General features: G+C 36.3%; 1 protein-coding gene across 1 annotated transcript; it reads left to right on the plus strand.

Moving 5' to 3' along the window:
- Window positions 1-1,290: 1,290 nt before the first annotated feature.
- Window positions 1,291-22,483, plus strand: LOC110112363 (CTL-like protein DDB_G0274487). Its single transcript, XM_020844559.2, has 7 exons — window positions 1,291-1,711; window positions 1,802-2,280; window positions 5,912-6,095; window positions 6,212-6,436; window positions 6,580-6,696; window positions 19,399-19,632; window positions 22,027-22,483. The coding sequence occupies exons 1-7, from the start codon at window positions 1,634-1,636 to the stop codon at window positions 22,237-22,239; spliced, it is 1,530 nt and encodes a 509-aa protein (XP_020700218.1). The 5' UTR covers window positions 1,291-1,633; the 3' UTR covers window positions 22,240-22,483.
- The last annotated feature ends 2,379 nt before the right edge of the window (window positions 22,484-24,862 follow it).

A 24,862-nucleotide genomic window follows, 5' to 3' on the forward strand; every position in this document is an offset into this window, starting at 1 on the left:
TTGCTACTTTAAATTGTTATGATTATATTCAACAAATTACTGTAAAATATTGTAACAACATTTATTTAATGTAACACTTTATATGATAATTTTATACTCAATTGAGTGTTCCGTATAATTTATTATATTATGATTATTGTGTTGTTCTTCCTCTCCTTTTATAAAAGATAGTTTTAGAAACAATGGTTAAGGGAATAGAGTTTTCTAACGGATAAGCAAATATCAAAAAGCTTCTCAAAACAATAGAACAATGAAGTTCCCTAAAATATATTTCTATAGAAGTGTTCCATCCAAACAGTGACCAAAAATAATTTCGCTGTTTCTAAATAGAAGAGGAGAAAAAACACCGAACAAACGAGGCCTAAATAATATCTTTTTGTTTAATAAGTAAACCATATTCAAAGTTTTTGTTAACCTTATTCGACTTTGCAATTCAACTATTTTATAAAAATTTGAGCAATTTTTTAAGAAAATTATTCGAACTATATTTAAAAATTGAAACTAGATCAAAAGTTTTTTTTGGATAAAGTTGATTTTTTTTTTTTTATATATTTAGGCCAATTAAGAAAGATTAGCTCTAGTAGAAGATAAGATTAGAGAAAGTCACCTTAGATATTTGGTCACATAAAACAGCGGCCTTGCGATGACCCGGTTAGGAGAGTAGAGGTATTAGATTTGACTTATGTTAAGAAAGGTAGGGGTAGACCTAAAAAGACTTGGTTAGAAAATATTAGGAATGACATTTCTTTATTAGATTTAAACGAGAATTTGACTTTTAATAGGACACAATGGAGAAAAAAGATTCATGTAGCCGACCCCACGTAGTGGGATAAAGGCTTGATGTTGTTGTTGTTGTTGCCAATTAAGAAAAATTCACACACACAACATATACACAAAAACTTAAATCCAAGACCACTTAATTGGTAGACTAAACTCCTAACTAACAGACCAATGTGAGTTGTGTGATAAAGTTAATTCTTATTATATAAAGTTCAAATAATAGTAACACATTCATCAAATTTTTATCGCATTTTTTATCGAATATTGCTTTGAACATTGTTCTAATGATTTTGAATTAATTTTGATTAATGTCATACTTAAAAAAATCCAAATCTAAAATGAAGATTTTTGATCTAAATAAAAAATTTTAAATATATTTTTTCAAAAATATAAAAGAGTAAAAAAATTTTAATTTTGAATTTCAGGTTAATTAACTGCTCAGAACTAGATTTTTAGAAAGTTCCCTAAAAAGTTCAATTGACTTTGTCAACAAAATGTGTGCATAACCCTTTCATTTTCCAGAGCAAATTTATTTGAAAACTCTGCAACAACAGCTCCTCATATGGCGAAATCAACCAGGCAACAAGCCGACTAATTCCACACCAGGAGCCTGAAAACCAGTCCTGCGCAAAATTCCAAAACGCACAAAAAGGAAAAGATGCATCTTGGAAGTTACCAATCCGAATAACTACCAAAATCTCCACTCTCCCATTTCTCCCACTTCTACATTTGTCAACTGCAGGCGGTTCCGCTCATTTCATTCCATTCAAAGCTTCAATTTTTAACTCCCTCTGGCTTTCCAATTCGCCCAGTTCTCTTTCTTCCCCAATCAATCAGAGCCGCTGGAATCTCGATGGCGCGACCACCGCCGGACGTCTTCTTTGACACCGACGGCGGCGGATCCTCGCCCACTGCCGAGGAAGAAGAAGAGGTACTGTAAAAGTGTGACCCCCTTCGTTGATCTTGAACTGTAGTACGTATTCTAGGGTTTCGCTTCTCCATGCTGACGCAGCAGTTGCAGGACGGAAGAGGAAGCGACATACGTAGCTCCTCGCAGCCGGCGGAGGAGCCAGCGAGGCAGTGGAGAGACGTGTTCTGGCTCTTCGTCTTCGTTATCCACCTTCTCGCCTTCGGCTTTTTACTTTTCCTGCTCGGCATGAATCGGTTTGGGGAGGTCGATCGGCTCAAAATCGACCGGTTCACTAACATTACCAACGCCGCGTCCGCCGCTGGCGGCGGCGACTCACCTCCACCGGAACTAACGGAGAAGTTCTGGCCGATGTATGGGGCGGCTGGGGCGGTGGGGACGGCGCTTGCGTGGGCGTGGTTGGCTTTGGGGTCAAGGGCTGGCCTGATGATGAAGGTGTCGGTGCATATACTCACCACCTACTTGGCTGTGATCAGCGTGCTTTGTTTCTGGGGGGAACATTTCTTCTGGGGGGTCGCTTTCGCTGTTGGGGCTGTCCTGCAATTTCTCTATGTGATGTCGGTTTTGGATAGGTACTTTTCTTCCCCCTTCCAATGATAAATCCTTATTTTGATTTCTTGTTCTTGAAGATGGTCTTATTAAATTTCAACAATAGTAAAGATATCTAATTCTTTGATAATTGAGAATCACCAAAGGATATTTAGCTATAAAAGTTTTGAAATGGTATGTTTTACATTAGTCTTGTGCTGCTAATATTGTCCATAGCAGAGTTTTTCTTCAAAAAAAGAAAGTAATAGACATACTATATGATATTTCTTTTTTAAAATACTTTGTTTAGATAGGCACTTCTCCCTTCCAAAGCTATTTTATTTTGATTTCATGTCTTGAAGATGGTCTTGTTTCCAATAAAATTGTTATCCAATTCCATGCTATACCTACAAAAGTTTTGAAATGAGATATTTTTATTGTAATCTTGGGTTGCTTTTGTTGTTGATTCGACGACTTCCTGCAATGGTTTTTCAAGCTTTATTATTTTGTTTTCACTGTTTTGAGTGAAATTGCAGTATAATTTTTACTTGTTCTTTCATGATTGATTCACATTTGTATAAATTTAGAATGTAGAATATCATGGACATGTTGTAGTATGTTTTTTAGGGGGGAAATTGCATACATACCACCAAAATCATTCTTATTTACAGATTGAACTCCCAAGGTAAAAAAGCTCATGTATTTGCATGTACCACCTCAAAATCATTGAGAGTTTAATAAAAGAAAAAAATATATGGGTGCCAATTTTGTTATGCTTTTAGAAATTTGGGTGCTCTAATCATATATAGTAGTATATGGGTGTTAAATAAACAGGATTTAGATGTTATATAGAAATTTGCCTATTTTTTGTTTTCAAAAATACTTTAACCATGACAGAATCTGTGCAATGTAAAGTTACTGCATTGATTCTGCTGTAGTTTTGTTTTTGTTTCAAAGTGACTGCTGCAAATTTAACCATATCTTATGAAACAAACAAATATGCTTGTTTACAGAGAAGAGTTATAGATAATATTTGAACAGCAATATTGTATGTTCTTCAATTTCATGAATAATTCTTAGTCTAGTGATGGTGATGGGCTTTACATGGACCTATGGAAAACACGATAATAAGTATTGAAATTTCTCTCTGGTATGCTGTGTAAGTTCTAATGGCTTTAACCACTAATGTTTCTAAATAAAGAAAAGGGGCCCTTCTGTTGTCTATAATTTTTTATCAACACCCAAATATACACCCCTAAATGTTATAATTTTCAACATCTATGAAAATAAAAGTTCTACATAGCAGTGGAAATACTATTTGAAATTCGAAGCTGCATCATATCTATGGCTGTTTTTGAGCCTAGGTGATATTTTGAAGCATCTTTTGGAATGATTCAAGAAACTTATTTATTATTTGCCAGCATTTATATTATTTCAATAACCAATATGTTTTTTGGCATATCCAAACAATTCTTATCTAATTTACATGCATATTAAGCTGAATTGTTCGGTTGTGTGCTTTGTGGCTACTAGTTTCATGCCACTTGGTGGTGGAATTTCTAATATATTTGATCCCATTATGAGCCCAAGGTTGGTAATTGGATGCCATGTTAAATGATCATAATAATGGATTTCAGTAAACCCATCCCACTATCAAGATTTATTATTAATAACAAATATAAATATGGACGGCAAGTCCAAAATGCTTAAGATTTGAAGTGGTACAGGATCGACTATAAATAGTTCCTAAGAAGGTTTGAAAAACAAGAAAATAACTATTAAACTGTATTTTGATTGGTTCATGTCATGCTATTAAGTTAATTTGAAAGTATTTAAGTTTATTCTAAAAGCTGCTTGATGGGACATAAGCAGGAGATTCTAGAATGTCTATCATCGGAAGCAGCGCAGAGCGACGGCCTCGATCAGCAGTCTTTATTTTTTATTTTTTTTATTTTGTATTAGTGTTTCTTTTATTAGTTGTGACGATTGTACCCTTTATCTGTTTGTGTTTGAGTTGTAGTCCTGAGGGCATTCTTATCTTTCTTTTCTAATTGTTTGGAAGCCTATATATAAGGTCCTCATCTTGTATGAGAGATATTGATGAATGAAATAAAAGTTTTGTTTTCTCTCTAGAGCTTGTGAGTTCTTGAGTGGCAAAGTTTGAAGGTGTGGGCAAAGCAATATCCACCAGTCGCTGGAAGTGTCCGGGGCTCGTGGTCCGACTCCTCTTACTTCACCGCCGGCCTCCCTAATCCTCCTCACCCGTCGGCCGCCCTTCCCCACAGCCGCCAAATAGCCCTCATCCACTGGCCACTCTCCCCACCTCCCATTAGATCGCCGGCCTCCCTTCCCTTTCTCCCCCACCGGCCAAGCCCCTTCTTTCCCAAGCCCACCGCCGGCCACATCACCTTCCCCCCCTCTTAATGTTGATTTCAATCTTCATTAAGACCTTCCTAAGTTAGCCTACATAATTTGGGAAAGAATTCATTCTATTTGAAATTCATTGAATTTTGAATACTTTCCTAAATTAACCACGTTAAATTAGGAAAGTTTTTAAATTGAATCTAATTTATTTTAAATTAGATTGGACCTCATTATTTTCTTCCTAATTTAGTTTCATGAATTAGGAATCTTTATTACTCCCACAAATTCCTCCCAACACCATGCATGCCGCCGAGGCGCCGACCCCATCCATGGGATCTCCCTCCTCTCTCCTCATTAATCTCCCTCCACCTGAATTTGATTTTCAAATTTCAAATTCTTAAATCCCTTTTTTCTATTTTGCTAAAATCTGAAGCTAATTTCAGATTTTATATTACTTGCTCTCTCCAAACCCAAACCCTAATTTCACAAAAGCAAGCCCACTTCTCTTAGCTGCCCTTCTTCCTTCTCGCATCTTGGAAACCTTCTTGCCTCATGAACTACACTCAAAGAAAGAAGAAGGCCTCCCTCCATCCACAATCCCCTTGACTAGTGCATGGTCGATCCGGATCGTGATTGTGGATTCCTCTACGACAATCAAAGTTTAGTGGATATTCATCAATCCACCTTCTTCGACCTCAATCCATAAGTGGATAACTCCATAGAAGATTACGTCAATCACACCTTATTCATGTTGACGTCATCAATTGAAGAGCATCTACCACCCGGACGTTGACGGATTATTTGGTACCCACCCACGTCTCCTCCCTCTATGGCGAACTTTCGTTGGGCTACTACCATAGGTGTCTTCTCAACTTTGGTGGCATCGTTTGGCTTGTTAAGATTATTTTCCACTAATCCTTACTAGACGAGCTTGAGTGAGGGAAACTGAAGGTGACTTTTCTATTTGTTAAGCGTGGGATCTCTTGTTTACAATATCTAAATTTATCTTTATGATTGAGATCATTCTTAAGTAATTGTTATTCTATCTTGTAATTGATTGCCTTTACATTATTGATAGCCTTAAGTCTAAGTATCTAATCTTGTGAAACATTAGTTTATATTGCAAAGCTTAAATCATTTTCTTTATAATCTCTAATGGAATTCCTATTGGTTTCACATCACTGATAGTACATTAGGTTCAAATGTTCCTTTGATATGCATTCTAAAGAGTTTTATTTGTTTTCTATATTTGTCGTGATAACTGTACTTTTCAGTATCTTGGAGTATGTTTACTGTGGTGTTTTTTGATAGGTTTCCCTTTACAATGTTAGTATTGCAAAAGTCTGTAAAGATGGTTCGAGATCTTCCTGAAGTTATGAGAGTAGCCTATGCATTTTTGTTCATCATGCTTTGTTGGATGGCTTTGTGGTCATTTGGAGTATCTGGAATTATTGCCTCGAGCATGAATGATAGCATAACCTGGTGGCTACTTGTGGTGAGCTGGCAAGTTTTTTTCTCTGCGGTCAAGTTGTTCATATTATGCAGTTTTTTGGTTGTTCTGTTTGCATATCACAGATTATATGTCCAGTGCTTTCTTTTTTAAAATTGCAGATTTTTTCTGTGAGTTTATTCTGGACTGGTGCTGTTCTTTGCAATACAGTTCATGTTATAGTATCTGGCATGGTTTTCCTTGTTCTCATTCATGGCGATCGAAGTTCAGCATCTATGCCTCCAAAACCATTGCTCAAATCACTAAGATTTGCTGTGACTACTTCTTTTGGAAGCATTTGCTATGGTTCGCTTTTCACCGCTGCCATTCGGACATTGCGATGGGAGGTATTTCTTTTGTTTCAGTGAATTTGTTTCAGCCATTAATGGGATTGATTTCCACAAAAGTGACCCAGGATGAGATTTATTCTTAACTAGTTTCTTCTGTTCTAGGCTTGTACTTATCAATATATGTTTATTCGAAAATGTAGATAAGAGGAATTCGTTCAAAGATTGGAAGCAATGAATGTTTGCTTTGCTGTGTTGATTTTCTATTTCACCTTGTCGAGACACTAGTTCGGTTCTTCAACAAGTATGCATATGTTCAGGTTTGTCAACTTTTACTATTTTATACTTTAGTGTCTTACATGTCTTCTTTCACATGAATATTTTTTTGAGTTGAAGCCATGTGTTACAACCATTGTTCATTGATGAATTTAAGACAATCATTCCTTTGTTTTCTCTTAATAGGACAAAGAGGAGAAAAATGATTCATGTTACTTGGGAATAAGATTCAAGATCTTAAGAATTGGGTTGTTCATAAAAAGTTAATGTTACTTGGGAAAAAGTAGCTAGTGATATTGAGAATATTATAAAGTACGTGCTTCGAGAATCAAACGAAAAAACTTTTAGTAGTAAAAATAGTTGGTGGTGGAATCAAAATATACAAGAAAAGATAAAAAATAAAAAATTTTATTATAAAAATTAGTTTATGTGCAAAGGTTCAGAAAATTGAGAAAGATATTTAGGGGCCTGTAGGGAATCTAAGAAAACAACATATGATACAAAAAATTTAGCTTTAAGTGATTTATATAATATATTAGATATTAAGGAGGGTGAAAGATGTATGTATAAGTTAGCTAAACAAAGAGATAAGAAAAGTAAAGATTTAGTTCATGTCAACTTTGATTTTACAAAGAGATAAGAGAAGTAAAGATTTAGTTCTTGTTAAGTGCATTAAGGATGAAGATAAAAAAATATTTTTCTTAGAAGAGAATATTTAACGTAGGCTGATGAAATATTTTGATAAATTTTTCAATGAAGGTTGTAAGAGTATTTTACAAAGAGATAAGAGAAGTAAAGATTTAGTTCTTGTTAAGTGCATTAAGGATGAAGATAAAAAAATATTTTTCTTAGAAGAGAATATTTAACGTAGGCTGATGAAATATTTTGATAAATTTTTCAATGAAGGTTGTAAGAGTATGATTGAATTTAATGATCTTAGCCCCTTAAATAAAAATAGAAAATTTTATTTTTATCATATTAGTAAAATCAAAGTTTGAGAAGATTTAAAGAAAATGAAGTATGAAAAAATAGTAGGACATGATTATATTCTAATAGAAGTGTGGAAAGGCTTATGTGATCAAAGGATTTTTCGGCTTATTAAAATTTTTAGTATTATTTTGAAGACTAAAAAGATGTCAGTTGAGTGGAGAAGGAGAGTGTTAGTTTCTATTTTTAAGTATAAAGATGATGCACAAGAGTTTACGAATTATAGAAAAATTAAGTTAATGTGTCAGACATTAAAATTATGAGAATGTAATTAAGCATTGTTTACAACATGATACTAATTTTTCTCAAAATCAATTTGGGTTCATGCTGGGTAGATCTACTATGGAAGCTATAATTTGTTGAGAGATTTGATGGAGAACTATAGGGAGATTAAGGAGGATCTATATATATAAAAAAGGAGGATCTATATGTGATATTATTAATTTAGAGAAATCATATGATAAAGTTTCCCAAAAAGTGTTATAAGGAGTTTGATGGACCTTGATTTGTAATTTTCGGAATCCAAGCAAAACAGCCCAAAAACGATGGAAAAATGCGAAATTTCTTGGATGAAAACACTCACAAACACTTCAATAACTTGAATATTAAAAGACTTACAAGTTTCCACGGATACAATGCTCTCAATTCGAGAAGAGAAGCTTTCTCCCACCCTCACCTTGGGCTTTCCCTAGAACTCACACAGAGATCTAGGAAAAAGAACTCACTAAGAGATCTTCAAGAAGGAACTCACAAATAGAACACAAGAGCAAAATTTTCATTCAATCATCCCCTCAATACAAGAAAGCTAGCCTATAAATAGGCCTCATGAGAAAAAAAAAAACAAAGAATGAAATGCCCTTCGGGCTACAACACTACATGACCATCCATAAGGGTATAAAGGGAAAAACAATAAAATGAAATAAACTAGTACAAAAGCATATAAATAAATAACTCAAGATCGTAGCCGTTGATCTCTGATGTCTTCATCACTGAGTTTATAATGCTTATATTTAAGTCACTAAGGATACATACAAGGGCTATTACTTGTATTCAAACACAAGGTTGTTTGACCGACTATTTTTCTATTTCAATTGAATTACATCAAGGATTAGTTTTAAGCCTATATCTTTTTCTTTACTCATGAATGTTTTTACTAGACATTTGCAAGATGATATATAGCGGTGTATGCTTTTTGTTGATGATATTCTTGTTGTTGATAAGTCTAGAGAAGGAGTTGATGACGAACTTGAATTATGGAGGTAAATCTTAGAGTCTAATGCTTTTCGTTTGAGTAGATCTAAAATTGAACACATTGAGTATAACTTTAGTAGTAATAGATTTAGTGATGGAATTGTGGCATTGAGTGAGCAAGTCATTAAAAAGAGTGCATGTTTTAGATATATTGGGTTTATTGTTCAAAGCTCTGGTGACATAGATGGGAATATTATTAGTAGAATTCAAGTTGAATGGTTGAAGTAGAGGAATGCATCAGGCCTGTTGTGTGATAGAAAGTACCCATCAAACTTAAGGGAAAATTTTATAAGATTGTGGTGAGATCTGCAATGCTTTATGGCATAGAATGTTGGCTATTAAAAGAGAAGCATAAAATGAAGTATTGTAGAGATGAGGATGCTAGGTGGATGAGTGGCTTTACACTTAGAGATTGAATTGAAAGGAGTATACATATAAAAAAGTTGGATTTGTTGTAGTGGTAGATAAGATTAAAGCGAGTCTCCTTAGATGGTTTGGTCACATAAAATGTCATCTTATGATGACTGTTTTGGGAGAGTAGATGTATTAGATCTGACCTATCTTTAAAAAGATTGAGGTAAACCTAAAAAGACTTCATTAGAAAAAATTAAACATGATCTTTTTATTAGATTTAAATGAGAATTTGACTCTTAAGAGGACATAATGGAGAAAAAAATGATTCATGTTGCCGACCCCACATGGTGGGATAAAGATTTCTTGTTATTGTTGTTATGAAGGGTATGAATCTGTAAGGGTTTTGGGGGGGGACTTTAAGAATGAGGAAGAGAGTGATTTTTATGGTTTATGTAAGTGATTCCCCAAGCATGGGTGAGGGAGTCCTTTTGAGTAAACAAATATTATGGGCGAGTAGTCATCTTTGAGCCAGTAAATCCCCACTTTATCTTATATAGTTTTTTTTTTTTTTAAATTATGGAATCCTTAATCAAATAATTTCAATTATGTTACTTTTTTTAGCCACACTAAATTAGTATTAGAGCAAGATTTTTCATATCTTGAATCAAACATTTTCAATATCTTGAATCAAACATTTTCATAAGTATTGAGCAACCATAATGATGGAGCTACTGATGTGAAACCAGGAATTGTTTGCGAGTATTAATAAATAATTGTTGAGCAATGATAAATTAAATCTTAATACTTCACGCAAATAGGTTCACAGAAGTCTTATGAAGAAGCTACGCATAGGCAATCTGATGTGAAACATACAGGCAAGAATGAGTAAATTAAGGAGTTTGCACGCTTAATATTTAGAGCACAATAATTAAATCTTTAAAGTGATTTCAAACGACTAAGTAAAACCAAAGAGCGGTAAAATAAAAGCTTAGGCCGAATCACACGCGTAAAAGTGGAGATCAGAAAACAATCAAGTTAATCTAATGTTTCATACATGAGAGTTGTTCAACTCAGTGATTTTCATTAAGGAATGAAAAGATTCATCAATCCCATTTGAATTTGAATGGGGCTTAATTTGGGGAGTTACTAAGGGAGTAATAATGGCTAAAATTAATGAGAGAGAGGGATGAGTGGGCCGGCCTATAGGGGGGAGGAGGGGATTGTGTTTCATTTCAAATAAGTGGGCCCCAATTAATTAAGTGAATTAATCCTTAAATCTGAATTTAAATTTCAGATTTAAAGCTGCGATTAATTCCTTAATGAAGGGAGGAAATTAAGGAGGCATTTAACTCCTAATTCAAATTTGAATTTTGGATTTGAAACTCCCTCCAAGTGATCTCTCCAAATTAGGAAACTAATCAAATGTAATGAGGGAAAATGGAGGGGATGGAGGAGGGTTTATTTCAGGTGGGTGGTGGCAGAGGGAAAGGCCGGCGGCTGGAGGCCGGCAGCTGGAGGTCTGGTGGCTGAAGATCGGCGGCTGGAGGCTGGGGTCGGCGGCTGGAGGCCGGAGGTGAGTGGAGGTGGCCGGTGGCCTTGGGGCCAAGTGTGCCGACGGGTGGGTGGGGGAAACGGTAGAGGAGAAGCTATGATGCACCGACACTTCTCCTCAAAGAGGCGTGCAATGTCCGACACCGTGTCCGACATGACACTTGTCCGATACTCCTCCGACACGTGTCGGACACGCCGAAAACGTGTCCGATTAAAAAATATTAAATGCAAATTGGACACGCGTGTCCGACACGCATATCTTAAATATTTTATGAATTTTTTTAAATATAATTTATTGTATTTTGCGGGATTTAAACTAAATTTCTTATTTCCTATCCACAACACCAAATCAACGTCCGCACTTAATTCCCAATCATCGAATATTCTCATTTTCATTTCTTTTTGGCAGTGAAGATATTTTCCATCTCCTATCTCAGTGACTGATAAATGACATCGACGCTAATGTACATGCTCGGTACCGCTAGGTATTGTTAGGTACATGCTCGGTACCGCTAGGTATCGCTTGGTACATGCTCGGTACCGCTCAATATATGCTCAATACCGCTCGGTACAAGCTCAGTACCACTAGGTACACGCTCTTAGATAATAGTTTTAGTGTACATAAATTATTGCTGGTAATTTTTAATATAATGTCACCTTAATTTCTATATATTATATTAAAAAATTATTATGCCGTGTCCAAGCCGCACCCGTGTCCTATCTTTTTAAAAAATTCCGTGTCCTGTGTCTGTGTCGTGTCGTGTCCGTGTCGACGTGTCCGTGTCGGTGCATCATAGAGGAGAAGAAAAGATATGGGTTAGAAAACTAAGAGCTCCACCAAGGGGCTGTTGGGTATTGCTTGGAGCCTCTCCTAGGCTTTTCTCACTTGAGAACTCACACAGAGAACTCTAGAACTCACAAAGAGATCCAAAATCAAAATTTTCATATCAATATTCATCATCCCAAAATACATAACAACTAGCCTATAAATTGGCCTCATGAAAAGAAAAGAAATAAAAGACTAAAATGCCCTTCGGGCTACAATACTACATGACCACCCATAAGGAAAGGGAAAAACAATAATATGAAATAAACTAGTACATATAAATAACTCAAGATCGTAGTCGTTGATCTTCGATGTCCTCATCACAATTGATCACAAACTAAAGTTAGGGAATCCTTTAAAATAACAACAAATATAAAGTAATGACTAGTTCAACACAATCCACGGGTTAACAAAGTGATGTGTTCATCTTGAGCTCCAATAGTCACTCTTTCTCAAGTTGGTAGGGTTCGACGGAGAAGAAAAATCAACACCTTTAGTGATGCCACCAATAGACGGTAGAAGCCTCGGGTAGTGTCGTTGGAAAGGTAGCCAAAGTAGGAGGTGTAGGTGGATGATTGACAACGTACCAGCGGCCCGGAAGGATGTGCTCTTCAATTGAAAGGATCAATTGATATAAAATGCGGTACACGTATTCTTCCACTGAGTTGTCGAAGTCCGGATTGAAATCGAAGGAATTGGATTAAAGGAAGTCGGTCCGTCCGTGGAATCTTCTACGAATCCGGGATCACTATCCGAATTGGCCATTCATGCTTGCCTTGAGTGGGGACGAGGAGAATTGAGGTGGTAAGGAGAGAAGGGGTGGCGGTTTGGGAGAGAGAGGGTCGGCCGTGGGAGAGGAAGGGGAAGGAGGGACGGTTATGAGGATAGGGTGAAGTAGGGAGGGCTAGGTTAAAATCTGAAATTAATTCCCAGATTTATAAGGAGGGAAACATTAATTTGGAGATCAAATTAATTCAAAATGGCGACTTGATTGGGGTGGCAGCCAAGGGGAGTTTAATGGGGATTTAATGGGGGAATAGGCGGCAAATTGGAGAGAGAAAGGGGATAGAGAGGGGGCCGGCCATATGAGGTGGAATTTGGGGTGTTTTATTTAGTATGTGGGCCCGGGAAGGATTTAATTGGGGATTGCCATTAAATCTGAAATTGATTTCAGATTTTAATGTGTTTAGGAGGTTTCCTAATATACGTCATTAATAGAGATACGTTATTAATATGGAAAGTTTTAGAATTTAAATTTGAATTTGAATCTAAATGAGGCAACCTTCCAAATTAATGGGGGCGCAATTTAGGAAAGCAATTAAGGATGATTTTGAAATTCAAAATTCTTAGGTGGTGGATTAAGGGCCAGTGGCTTGTGGGGTTTGGGGAGGTCGGCATTGAGGGCTGGCTGGGGTCAGTGGTGGACGGGTAAGGGGAGGCCGACGGCACAAGGGGAGGCGGTTGGGTGGGGTTCGGTTTTGGGAGGAGGGAAGGCGATGAGGTTTAGGGTGGCCGGCGGGTAGTGGGCTAGGAGGGGAGGTGGAAGAGGAGGTAAAAGAGAAAAAAAAGGTTGGAGCAGCGAACCTTGGAATCCTCCAAAGGTTGACGAGTATTGCTCTCACCCACATAGGGTCTCTCCTCTCAAAAACTCACTTAGAGATCAAGCAAAAAAAAAAAAAAACTAAAATTTCATTCAAATTCATCATCCCAATACAATACAAGAGGCCTCCTATAAATAATCCCAAATGAAAGAAAAATCGAAAATACTATAGTGCACTCGGGCTACAATATAGACTCAATTCCCCATAGGGGTAAAATGGGAAAACTCAAATGCAACATAATACATAGAATAGAAAATACATAAAAAATACAGACTCTGAATCGTAGCCATCGATCTACGATTCCTCCGACGATACACATGTCTGAATCTCTGACATATGTCATCATCAGCTACTTTCTAGATATTGAATTTGAGTTCGAGTGATATTATGATCATATCTTATAGATAATCACTTAGATTGCCTGTTAGTATGATTTATACATTAGATTGTTGAAAAATTAAAGAGATCATGTTCTTTGAAGTTTTGATAGTTTGATATCTTGATGGAGAATGCTAGTGGTATTTATTTTTAGATCTCACAGTCGAGAACAAAGAGAATGTTTCTAAGATATCACAGGCATGATCTGATCATCAATCATACATCATTTAAGGGAGAGATCAAGACCTGGAAAGCTAATATTTGATCAAACGTGAAATTATAATGGATGAGGATGAGTTTGTATAAATTTATAATTCAGGATTAGGATAATTATGGTTAAAATTATCTTTTAGTTTGAAATCATCTAGTTTGTTTTGTAGATGGAGTTTTCTCTTTTTATGGAGTTTTTATAGCAGCATATTAAATTTTATAGCTATTGTAATTACCTATTTAAAGGCTTAATTTTTTTTTTCCGAAAAATTTAATCTAAAATTCTCTCGAGAAAATCTTCATTTAACTCTCCCAGCCTAGTTACAACATAAATCTCTGCTATAGTTCCTGTAGCAGGAAATCAAAGGTACCTCGGTGGAGTGCACAAACCATCAGTTGGAACCCCTTTAAGATAATGCTGCCTTCATTTTTCAGCGCCTTAGCTTAGAGCCAAAGAAAACCTCTTACGGGTTTTAGTGGCTGTTCCCCTGTGCAGCTGTTGTATTTGCTGCCATTGCTGCCTTGATGTTCTCTTACAGCTATCTTGTTGCTGCGTACTCATGTCTTGCTGTTGTCTTTCTTACTCCTTCAGCTTTTCCCTGTTGTGAAAACAATGAACTAGTAATCCAATGAGGGAATTTTCAAACCCAGGAAGCAAAGTTTGCTGTATGCAACTTGTAGAAGAAGAAAAAAAAATGATTGGAAGTTATTTATAATGGATATACACGATCTTGAGATATCAAAGCTTACTTTTTGATCATCTAGTAGTCCAGAAAAAGGATGCAACCCTCCTTCCCTTTCCTAGCCTCTTAATTGTCAACTTAGGCCATATGTTTAACAGGTTAGCCACTAGATCAAGTTGGTATCAAAGCATTATTTCTTGTTATATGGTACGAACAAGAAGGGCCATGAAGATAAGAGAAAATTGCTTATCCTGGAGACCTATTGGAAGTCGAAAAGGAGATAAGGGAAAGAATATGTGAAAGGAATCAATGATTCTATGCAAATCTAACTGATTAGATAATCGGACTTGGAGAGCTGGTAGCCACCCAGATGAAGTGGATGTGGAGGCAAACAAACGCAAATGCCACTTGTGGGCTAAACCATTTTCCTTCTACTTCTATTCAAATACAATTATGTTTGGAGAGGATGAAGATGTAGTCAGAGCTTTTGATGAGGACATCCAATCGTGGAAAGTTTATCAGAGAAGAAGCATAAGATCTGCGGTCATGATTGGACCACTTTATTTTTGAGTTATTATTTGTATTTGGTATATTTATGCATTTTTCCGTTTTTACTCTCACTTGAGGGAGTAGGTTCATGTGACCCGGGGGGCACTTTCGTCTTTAGAATTGTGATTTTATTTTGGCTATTTATAGTCCCCTTCTCCTCTTTGGAGGATGATGATTATTATGAGAAGAAAATTCTGCACTTTGTGTTTGAGAGCTGGAGAGTTCATGTGAGAGTTGAAGTCTCTAGGTGAGGGTAACGTATTACCCATCAACCGCAGGAAGCGTTCGGGCTCGTGGTCCTTCTCCTCCACCAACTTATTCTCCTTCTTTCTCATAGCCGCCGACCTATCCTCCTTTTTTTTCCATTGACCGAAATTCCCCACCCAAACCCTAGGCCAACCTCCACCTTTCCCCTTCCTCCCTTGGCTGAAATCCACCCCAAGCCCTACGCTGACCCCCATCCAACCGCCGGCCCCACCTGCCTTCCCTAAGCCGCCGGCCCCATCAACCCTCCCCTTGGATCCAAATTCATCCAAGCATTTACTACTTTCTTAAATTACTCATTGTAAATTTGGAAGGTCAATTAATTCAAATTTGAATTTGAAATTCCTTTTTTAAATAAGATGAGTTTTTTTAGGAAGGTTCATCCAATCAAGGTCATTTAAATTTGAATTTAAATTAGAGAGATAATTGTATTAAATTCTCTTTCTTAATTTAATTTGGCTTAGATTGACAACTCATTTAAGCCCCTTAATTCCCTCAAATCTACATTAAATCATGTGGGCCCCTCCCCTTTCTCTCTTGGTTGCCCCCCTCCTCTCTCTCTCTCTCTCTTTCTCTTATAATTATGAGGTCCATTAAAGCTCGACAATCAATCCATCAATTCCCCATCTATCTGGGCAGCCCCCCTCCCCATCCATCTTTTTTTTTTGAAATTCAAATTCAAATTTCCCACTCATCTCCACCAATTAAAGCTGAAATTAAATTTCAGATTTTGGAAATTGCTTTCCTTCCTCAAACAACACACAAAATCCGGAATTAACTTCCCCTCCCTTCTGTAATGCCGACCAGTTAACCCCCCCCCCCCCACCCCCCCTTCTCTATATACTTCTTCTCTTATGCTTGATATTAGACCTAAGGAAGAAGAAGTAGATCCTCCTCTCTTGAACAACTACATTCAACTCCTCGAGCATTGCAACCCTTCAACGACAACAAGGAGTGCTTGTCCCAAGGCAAACCATAGATGAACATCGCCCTGATCCTAAAGAACATTAGAGCACAAGTTCAGAAGCTTGACGGAATCACACATCAAGATTAGAAATTTGATGAAGGTGAACTCTCTTCCGACCCTTTCTCCTTCTAACCTCCCCTCAATCATGACATCGTTAAAAGTTATGAAAGCTTCTCCGCTTAGTCATATAATGAGTATGTGCGGGGGATCTTAATAGTGACTAGTCTTATTTTTTGAATCAAGGGATTTCTTTTGAACCCCCACATTAAGCAAATTTGGATTTATTTTTATTATTGTGTGCTCCGAATTTTATCTTGTGATCAATTGCCCATGCTTAATTATTGCTTTATATTTTTCAATATATTGTTTAATCCTTTGGAAGTTGAATAACTGCCATTGCTCTGTCATAAAGCGTGTAGTTTCAAAGTTAATACATTTGCCTTTGCATGTAGTTCTACAGCTTTCTGAACTATGCAATCTTAGGCAGTGACGTCAAGTATCACTAACTACTAATGTTGGAATAATTGATGCTAAGAAGTTGGATGCATGGATTAGTTAGTAGGAGACCTTACCTTGTATTATATAACTACCAATCTACCATGAAAATTTTTTCTTCGCTCGTCCGAAGTTAAGTTATCATGTCTTGTCATGGTGGATTGCACATATGAAGATGAATGACTATATAGAGATAATTTGAGGGATTTTCAGGTAGCTAATTCATTGAGAATTCTACCTGATGGCTAGAGGTGTCAATATTTGACACGACCCAAAAACCCGACTCGAAAATTTCAGGTTAGGGTCAAACCGGACCCGAAACAGATCGGGTTCGGGTTCAACAAATTGACCCGTTTCAAAATCGGATCGGGTTCGTGCTGACCCAGTAATTCAAAATTGACTCGAAAATCATTTTTGACCCGAAAACCCGAGATTGACCCGCTTTTGACCCGAAGACTAGCAATTTTTTGTCTGTCCCGGGTCATTCAGGTCGTGTCGGGTTGACCTCGACCCGATCCCGCGACTCCCGCGTGAACTCTATCGCATCTCGTTGTCGCCGGATGCCGGCTGAAGGCCCACCGATGCCGCCAGACATTGTTGCCGTGAAGCTGCTCACGGCTTTGCCGTGTCCTTGGGTTGGGTCGGGTTGACCCGAACCTGAAGCCGGTCGGGTTCGGGTCCGAAAAATCGTCCCGTTTGTAAAAACGGGTCGGGTTCGAGTTGACTCGAATTATGCCGGGTCATTTTCGGGTTCGACCCGAATCCGACTAGTGACCCGAAATTGACAACCCTACCCAAACCTGACTCGTGACCCGAGACCCGAAATTGACACCCCTACTGATGGGTATGTAGAAGATTGGTGAAAAAATAGCATTGTTTGAGACAACACTAAGGACATTATTTAGGGGTGCAGCAGGAAGCTTTGATGCCAAGTGTTCCCCTTGGGAGTAAATTTTAGGGATACACAAAGTTTTATGAAATAAACATCTTGACATTATTCGCAAATTGCAAATGATCATTGTTCTCATCCTTGATCTCAATTAAACTAGTATGGAGGAGGCAACGAACATAAAGCATAAGAATTAAGACAAGAAAGAGAAGGCAGAAAAACCATCTAAAGAAGAATTCAACTTAAAGAATAAAAAGTGTTATTGATGCGGACATCAGTACGAAGATTTGGCGCATCTGTCACAGGCAGCGTCGTAAATCGACGGCCATTATTTAAAATTTTAAATTATGAGTTATTTTCTGCATTTTAGTATATGTGAGTGTTATGGCCCAAAGGGCAATTTTGTAATTTTTTTTCTCATGTTGTGGCCTATATATAGGGCCTTTAGCTATTGTAATAGGGGATGATTATTGAAAATGAAATTCCTCTTTTGTGTTCTCTTTGTGAGTTCATTTTTTCTTGATCTCTTGGTGAGTTCAATTCTCCTAGATCTGTGTGTGAGTTCTATGGAGAGCCCAAGGTGAGGGCAAAAGCAATACCCGTCAATCTTGGTGGGTTCCAAGGTTTGTGGCTCTCTTATCTTTCTTTTCTTTTATTTTCTTCTTGCATAGAATTCCCTTTCCACCCGTCTACGTTCATAGTTTCCACCACCGGTCATTCCCACCACCCAAATTCTCTCCCATATTCCTCCACCTCAAGCCCCTGTTTCCCCCAACCCGCCGGCTGCCTTGGCCTAACAGCCGCCAACCGCCCCTCCCAAAACCACCATCTCCACCACAGCCCGTTAAAGAATAAAAAGTGTTATATATATATAAAGCATAAGAATTAAGACAAGAAAGAGAAGGCAGCAAAACCATCTAAAGAAGAATTCAACTTAAAGAATAAAAAGTGTTATATATATATATATATATCCAAAACTTTCTTTCAGCTCCAAGTCAATGTTGTAGGAAAATTCTTTGTTAGATATTTGGCCATACCAAAGAAAATGCTAGAAAAATGCACCTTGAGCTCTTCCCTAGACGGTGGAAGATCGATGGCGAAAGAAAGATGTGTTGCTTTTGTGGACAGCGTCGTAGTTAGTCCCATAGACATGGATGTCCATCTTTAGCTCTGATGTTTCTGGTGAAGGATATAATGGCAAATTTTGTATTGAATTTGAAATTTACCACTGTATACTTAAAGTGCTTGATGGGGGAATGATGACAAACCTAATCAAGATCTCATGCATACAAATCAATGACGAAAAATGGCACGTGCTATGGTGTGGTGCACTAATTCTAAAACAGAATGGACACGCTGAAAGGAAATGCATTCTATTCTGACTACTGAGTCATTTATATATAAAACTGCTGTACCTGTCAGATCATGTAGATCAAAGTGCTGCTATGTGCTGTCAAAACGTTTATAAATTTAGGCTTCGTTTGGGGCTTTATTACTGCTTCTTAAAGCAGCTTTTTAAAAAAAAAATAAAATTTTTGTACTTGAAAGCTGCTTTAAGAATCAGTAAGAAAGCCGTCCCAAACGAAGCCTAAGTGGGAAGCCTAATGATTTTTCTGAATGTATGTTATTTCATTTGTTATATGTCTTTGCATTTATTAATCTTGATTTCTCTTTAGTATACACAATCTTACAACTTTTGATATAGTAGATTCTTCAGCTAAACTTTTGCTTTATCATTTAGATTGCTGTTAATGGAAAGGGCTTCAACCACTCAGCTAGAGATGCTTGGGAGTTATTCCAGTCTACTGGGATTGAAGCACTTGTTGCCTATGATTGTTCAGGTGCTGTTCTTCTCATGGGAATTATCTTGGGTGGATTAGTTACTGGAACTTGCTCGGGAGTATGGACATGGTTCAGAAAGAGTGACGAGGTGCTTATGGTTGGCTCTACTGCAATATTGATGGGAATGGTTTTGGTGAGTTCCTTTACAATTTACATCATATTTTGTTTGGTTTTCCGACATTTTTTTGATAGAAAAGAATCAAGAATTTGTTGGAAGGCAAAAAAGAACATGCTTTGTTTTCCCTGCGACAGAATTTAAGAAAACCCTAATCTCCATATCTCTTACTTGAGATATTCTGAACTGTGTGAAACTATAGGAAGAAAGGAATCAGGAGAAATTGGAAGAACTAATCCAATGATGAATAGCGACTTCCGGAATATTTTTGGCTATAACTATTTGTTTGATAGTGGACCTTAATTTTTTGCAGAGAGGTAGAGTGGAGGTGAGTGGATGAACTAATGCCCTAGAGAGAGGAACAAGGGATAGAGAGAGAAAGTAATAAGGAGAACTTTAAAAGGAAGAGAATCCTTAGAAGAGAGGTCACAAGAAAACTATGATCTCAATTCATTTTTCATTTAGTTCAATGTTTTATTAAAAAGAAAACTACCCCATCTATAGAATAGGGATAACTAGATAAGATCAAATCTCAATTGAAGCCTATCCTATTCAAACTATCTTAATAATTCTTCAAAAGGATAATTTTACATAAAATAGAACAAACAAATTTAAAATAAAATAATTAAAATAAAGCCTAAATTTTTAGAAAAAAATTAGCTTAGAATATTCTAAGATAATTTTGGTTATGATCATTGTTTAAAATTACGTATTCGGGTATTGAAACGTTTTGGTTTGTGAGGCGAGGCATAAGCCTCAAGGCGTTTTGAGGCTTAAGCCTCAAAATTAAAAGATTGCATAAAGATTTTTAATGTACTAATGACTAAATAATATATAAAACATAAAAAAAACACCAGATATGAAGTGAAATCAAAATAACAAATACAACAAACCTTTATCCCATTATGTGGGATCGGCTACATAAATTTTTTTTTTCCCGTTGTCCCATTAAAAGTCAAATTCTCATCTAAATATGTCTGTGTTTACATCTATGATGCACAATATTTAGTTATCTTAAAGTAACAGTGTTCGGCATATCCAGAACACGAAACGCTTATGACATTTACCAAGCACATTGTCATCATGTTTGATTAAAATAAATAAATAAATAAATAATTGACATATATATCAGACATACATGTAACGAGTATGAGAGTGACATAATTTATGAAAGAGTCGATGGCATAAGAAACATTTAATTTTGAAAGGGAGCTAAAATAGAACTTTAAGAATTAACTTATTTAGATTGCCTTAATTTGAACTCTCTTTTTTTTAATAATTTATTTGACAGAATTGTATTGAATTGTATGCATTTATGTTTATTGAATCTGTCAATTTACTATTTCATGCTTTTAGTTTTTTACTATGATGCACCGACACTTCTTCTCAAAGAGGCGTGCAGTGTTTGACACGTATCCGACATGACACATGTCCGACACTCCGACACATTTCAGACACGCCTAAAATGTGTCTGATTAAAAAAAATATTAAAGATAAATTGGACACGCGTGCCTGACACGTGTATCTTAAATATTTTATGCTTTTAAATATAATTATTGTATTTAAAATTTATACTTATTTAAAATATAAAAATTAAATTTCTTATTTCCTATCCACAACACCAAATCAATCGGCCGTACTTATAACCCATTCATCAAATATTCTCATTTTCATTTCTTTTTAGCGGGTTACAATTTTGATTTCACAACAATATCCGATGTAATCTCAACATCGACGTCTGACGTCGTTACAACAAAAATATTTCAAAACGATCTCCATATCAAAGTCTGACACCGTCTTTACATTGACGCTCGATGCTAGCAATTTCTACACTCACAACTTAGCATCTCATCTTTGTCTGACGTCTTCTCAACATCGATGACTAACGCCCTCTCAACATCGACGATAAATGCCTTCTTAATATTGAAGCCCAATATTTACTGCATAACATCAATGCCCGACTCTCAACATCATTGACATCTCCTCTCTCGATGAATGATAAATGACATCAATGCCCGACTCTCGACATCCTAATATTAATTATTTTAACCACAAATTCTAATTAAATGACTTATTATTTCTAAATTATTTTTAAAATTATACTTATTCAAATTTTATACACAATTTTTAAAATATAAAACTATAATACCGTGTCCAACATGTATCCATGTCCTATATTGTTAATAATTGGCATGTCTCGTGTATGTTCACCGTGTCTGTGTCAGTGCATCATAGGTTTTTTAAGATACAGGCATACATATATTGAATACAACATTATATATAAAGGCCATGCCCAATACTTGTTGTGTTCCATTGTCTGTATCAATGTATCATAAGCTCAAACATTTAAATAAAATACTATATGCATTCATCAAATTTGCATGTTATTTAGCTTTAGTATGGCTGTTTCAGGTCGGATTGGCAGTGGTGGTTGTAGAGAGTGCAGTCACATCAATATACATCTGCTATGCAGAGGATCCCTCTTTGATTCAGAGATGGGATGCTGAGTTCTTTGATCAGATGTCTGAAGCACTGCACCAACGCTTGCAGTATCGGAGTGCTCGCGCCCGTCATATTATAATGAGCAGCAGATTTGATCAAAGGTCTGATACTCCATCATTTTGATAAGATAGCAACCTAAAGAAACAAATAAACAAAAAAAGGGAAAAAATCAGTAAGTGTAATTCATTCATAGAGTAATTTATTTTGGATTCTTCATATTTCCTTAGCTTTTTTAGAAGGATTAAGACAGGCCAAAGGTTCTTGATTTGCTTCTTTTGCAAGTTATATGTTCTTTTGGTTCATACTGTAATAGCTTACAAGAAAGGAATAATAGCATATCATCAGTTTTTAGTTTGCTCAAACTTAACACAGGCTTTTCTTGTAGAACCGTCCAGGTTGTCAGGTGAAATTATTCTGTGCGGATACGGAGGTTGTTCGGAGACGAATCAGAATGTATCACGTCACACGTTTGCTGTGTACCGGGTGATGTGGTGAGTTCTGATTTGCCTCCGAACTGTCCGGTGTCCGCACAAAATAATTTCTCGATTGTAAGGGAGTGTTTATATTCATCGCCGCTGGTTATGAGCTTAGCAAACCAGCGGCCATGGCCATGGTGGCCTGTGGCTTCGATTTATCTCCAGCAGTTCCACTTGGTAATATGCTCATATACCAGTTGGTCATAGTGATGATGATCGAAAAATGCTGGATTTCAAAATTATTAATTTAGGGTCCTTAGGCGCAATTGCCAATATTTTTTAAAGTCTAATGTCAGCTTCTTACAAAATCATGATCTTCTGTGCCCCTTGAGGGATTTTAGTTCCAGAGGAAATAATTTTCAAATTTATGTGAAGTTCAACTACAAATTCTTTTAATGAATTGTTCAATATCATAATGATTATTTTTCCATCAAATAATCTCTTTTAGTTTTTTTTTTGTAATTTTTTTAAAGTCTTTTAGGTGTTGACAATTGATCAACTTAGATTTAAGAATCATGGGATTAGTTGACATGCACATGAAGAAATCAAGTTTCTCTAAGTATAGGAACATGAGACATTTAGAGCACATAATAAGACACTTTTTTATTCATTTGAATTAAAAAAAATGATGATTTTGTTAAGTTTAAAAAATTATATAGAGTAAATGTAGAAATTATTTCAAAATTAAAATTTTATATTTGCCCAAGTTTTCAAAGTTATTGTGAAAGAGAAATAATTTTTTATTTTGTAAAAAAAATTACAAATAGTAGCAAATAAACTCTTTCATAATTTAAATTAATATTTTTAAAATTAAAATTGAAAGCTCTTATAAAAATATTTTTATAATAAATTAGAATTTTAACATTGAATGTTTAGGGAAATTATTTGGGGTAATATATCTTATTACTTATATTTTAAGATTGAGTTTGAAAATATTTTAGCATTGATATGTGACCTTATATGAGGAATTCAATAAAGGGTGCCATGGCCAAATAAATTTCTCAAGAGAATATATCCTATTTGTGACTTTAATAATTATATTTCTAGGTGTAATAATAACATTGGCTTCCTCTTTCACCGTTGCATGATTGATGCATTCGGGTCCCCGATAGAGTGTCTTGATAGGGAAAAATTATTACGTCCGGACCGAAAACCGGAAATCCGGACGTATACCGAGCATACCGAGTGCTCGGTACCGAGCTGCAGGTGACGTGGCGCGTGGTTATTGGTTTCTGGACGTGTTCGGTGTCCGGACGTAATAATTACTCATAGATAGAATACAGTCGTCTATTTCATTAGTGTGCATACATTTCGAGTGAGAATATGTCTATTTAAGAGTAGTTGATATGAAGTATGGAAGCAACATTGTGAGCTCCCAACCATCTTATTTCCATTTTTGCTAAAGTTCGCCATAATGTTGGTGCATTCTAATGTTGCATTTCATTATTGTATGCATGTTTGGATATTAGATCATGATCAACTACTAATCATACAACATGAAGAGGCAATAAGAACAAATTAGCCCTACTAGGTCATTTGTTAACTTGATCTGATTGGAAATAAGTACAAGAAAGATTCGTTGAGACTGATTGATATGTTTTTGGCCTTAGTTTTATTCAAAAGAGATATTATGAAAAAGTGCTTATCTTTAACATGAAAATGTGTTGAGGGTGGGGTAGTCTTAACAATGAGTTCATATTACACTTATATAATAAGTTGATCAGCAGACCACTTAGGTATTGTAAGTATGAAAAAAATTATATGGGATTGATTGGCAAGAAATTCACATCATTTTGAGTATTATAGTTTATTTTGCCCATCTTAAATTCAACTACAATTGTGAATGCACAAGTTGTTTAGGAGAAAAGTTGAGGAAGATTATATGTAGTAGTAGGGGTGTCAATTTCGGGTCACGGGTCGGGTTCGGGTCGAACCCGAAACTGACCCGGGTTCAATCGGGTCAACCCTAACCAGACCCGGGTAGGCAAAAGGGTCGAAAACACGGACCCGAACCCGAACCCGAACCCGACCCGTGGGGTTGTCGCGTTGACCCGACCCGAGGTTTTCGTGTCGTGTCAAATATTTACACCCCTAGGTAGTAGATTATAAGTCACTTCTACCTATTTTTATAATTCTTTAGTGGTTTAATTCTTATAATATGTAGGTGAGGTAGCACTATTTGCTCTATGCTATATATAGGATGCATTTGTCTTTTTTCACATCTCCTATAAAAGTTTGTTTTATTTATTTATTTGTTCTACGTTCTCATC

This window comes from Dendrobium catenatum, unplaced genomic scaffold (assembly GCF_001605985.2).
Source record: "Dendrobium catenatum unplaced genomic scaffold, ASM160598v2 fragScaff_scaffold_621, whole genome shotgun sequence".
Classification (NCBI taxonomy): Eukaryota; Viridiplantae; Streptophyta; class Magnoliopsida; order Asparagales; family Orchidaceae; genus Dendrobium; species Dendrobium catenatum.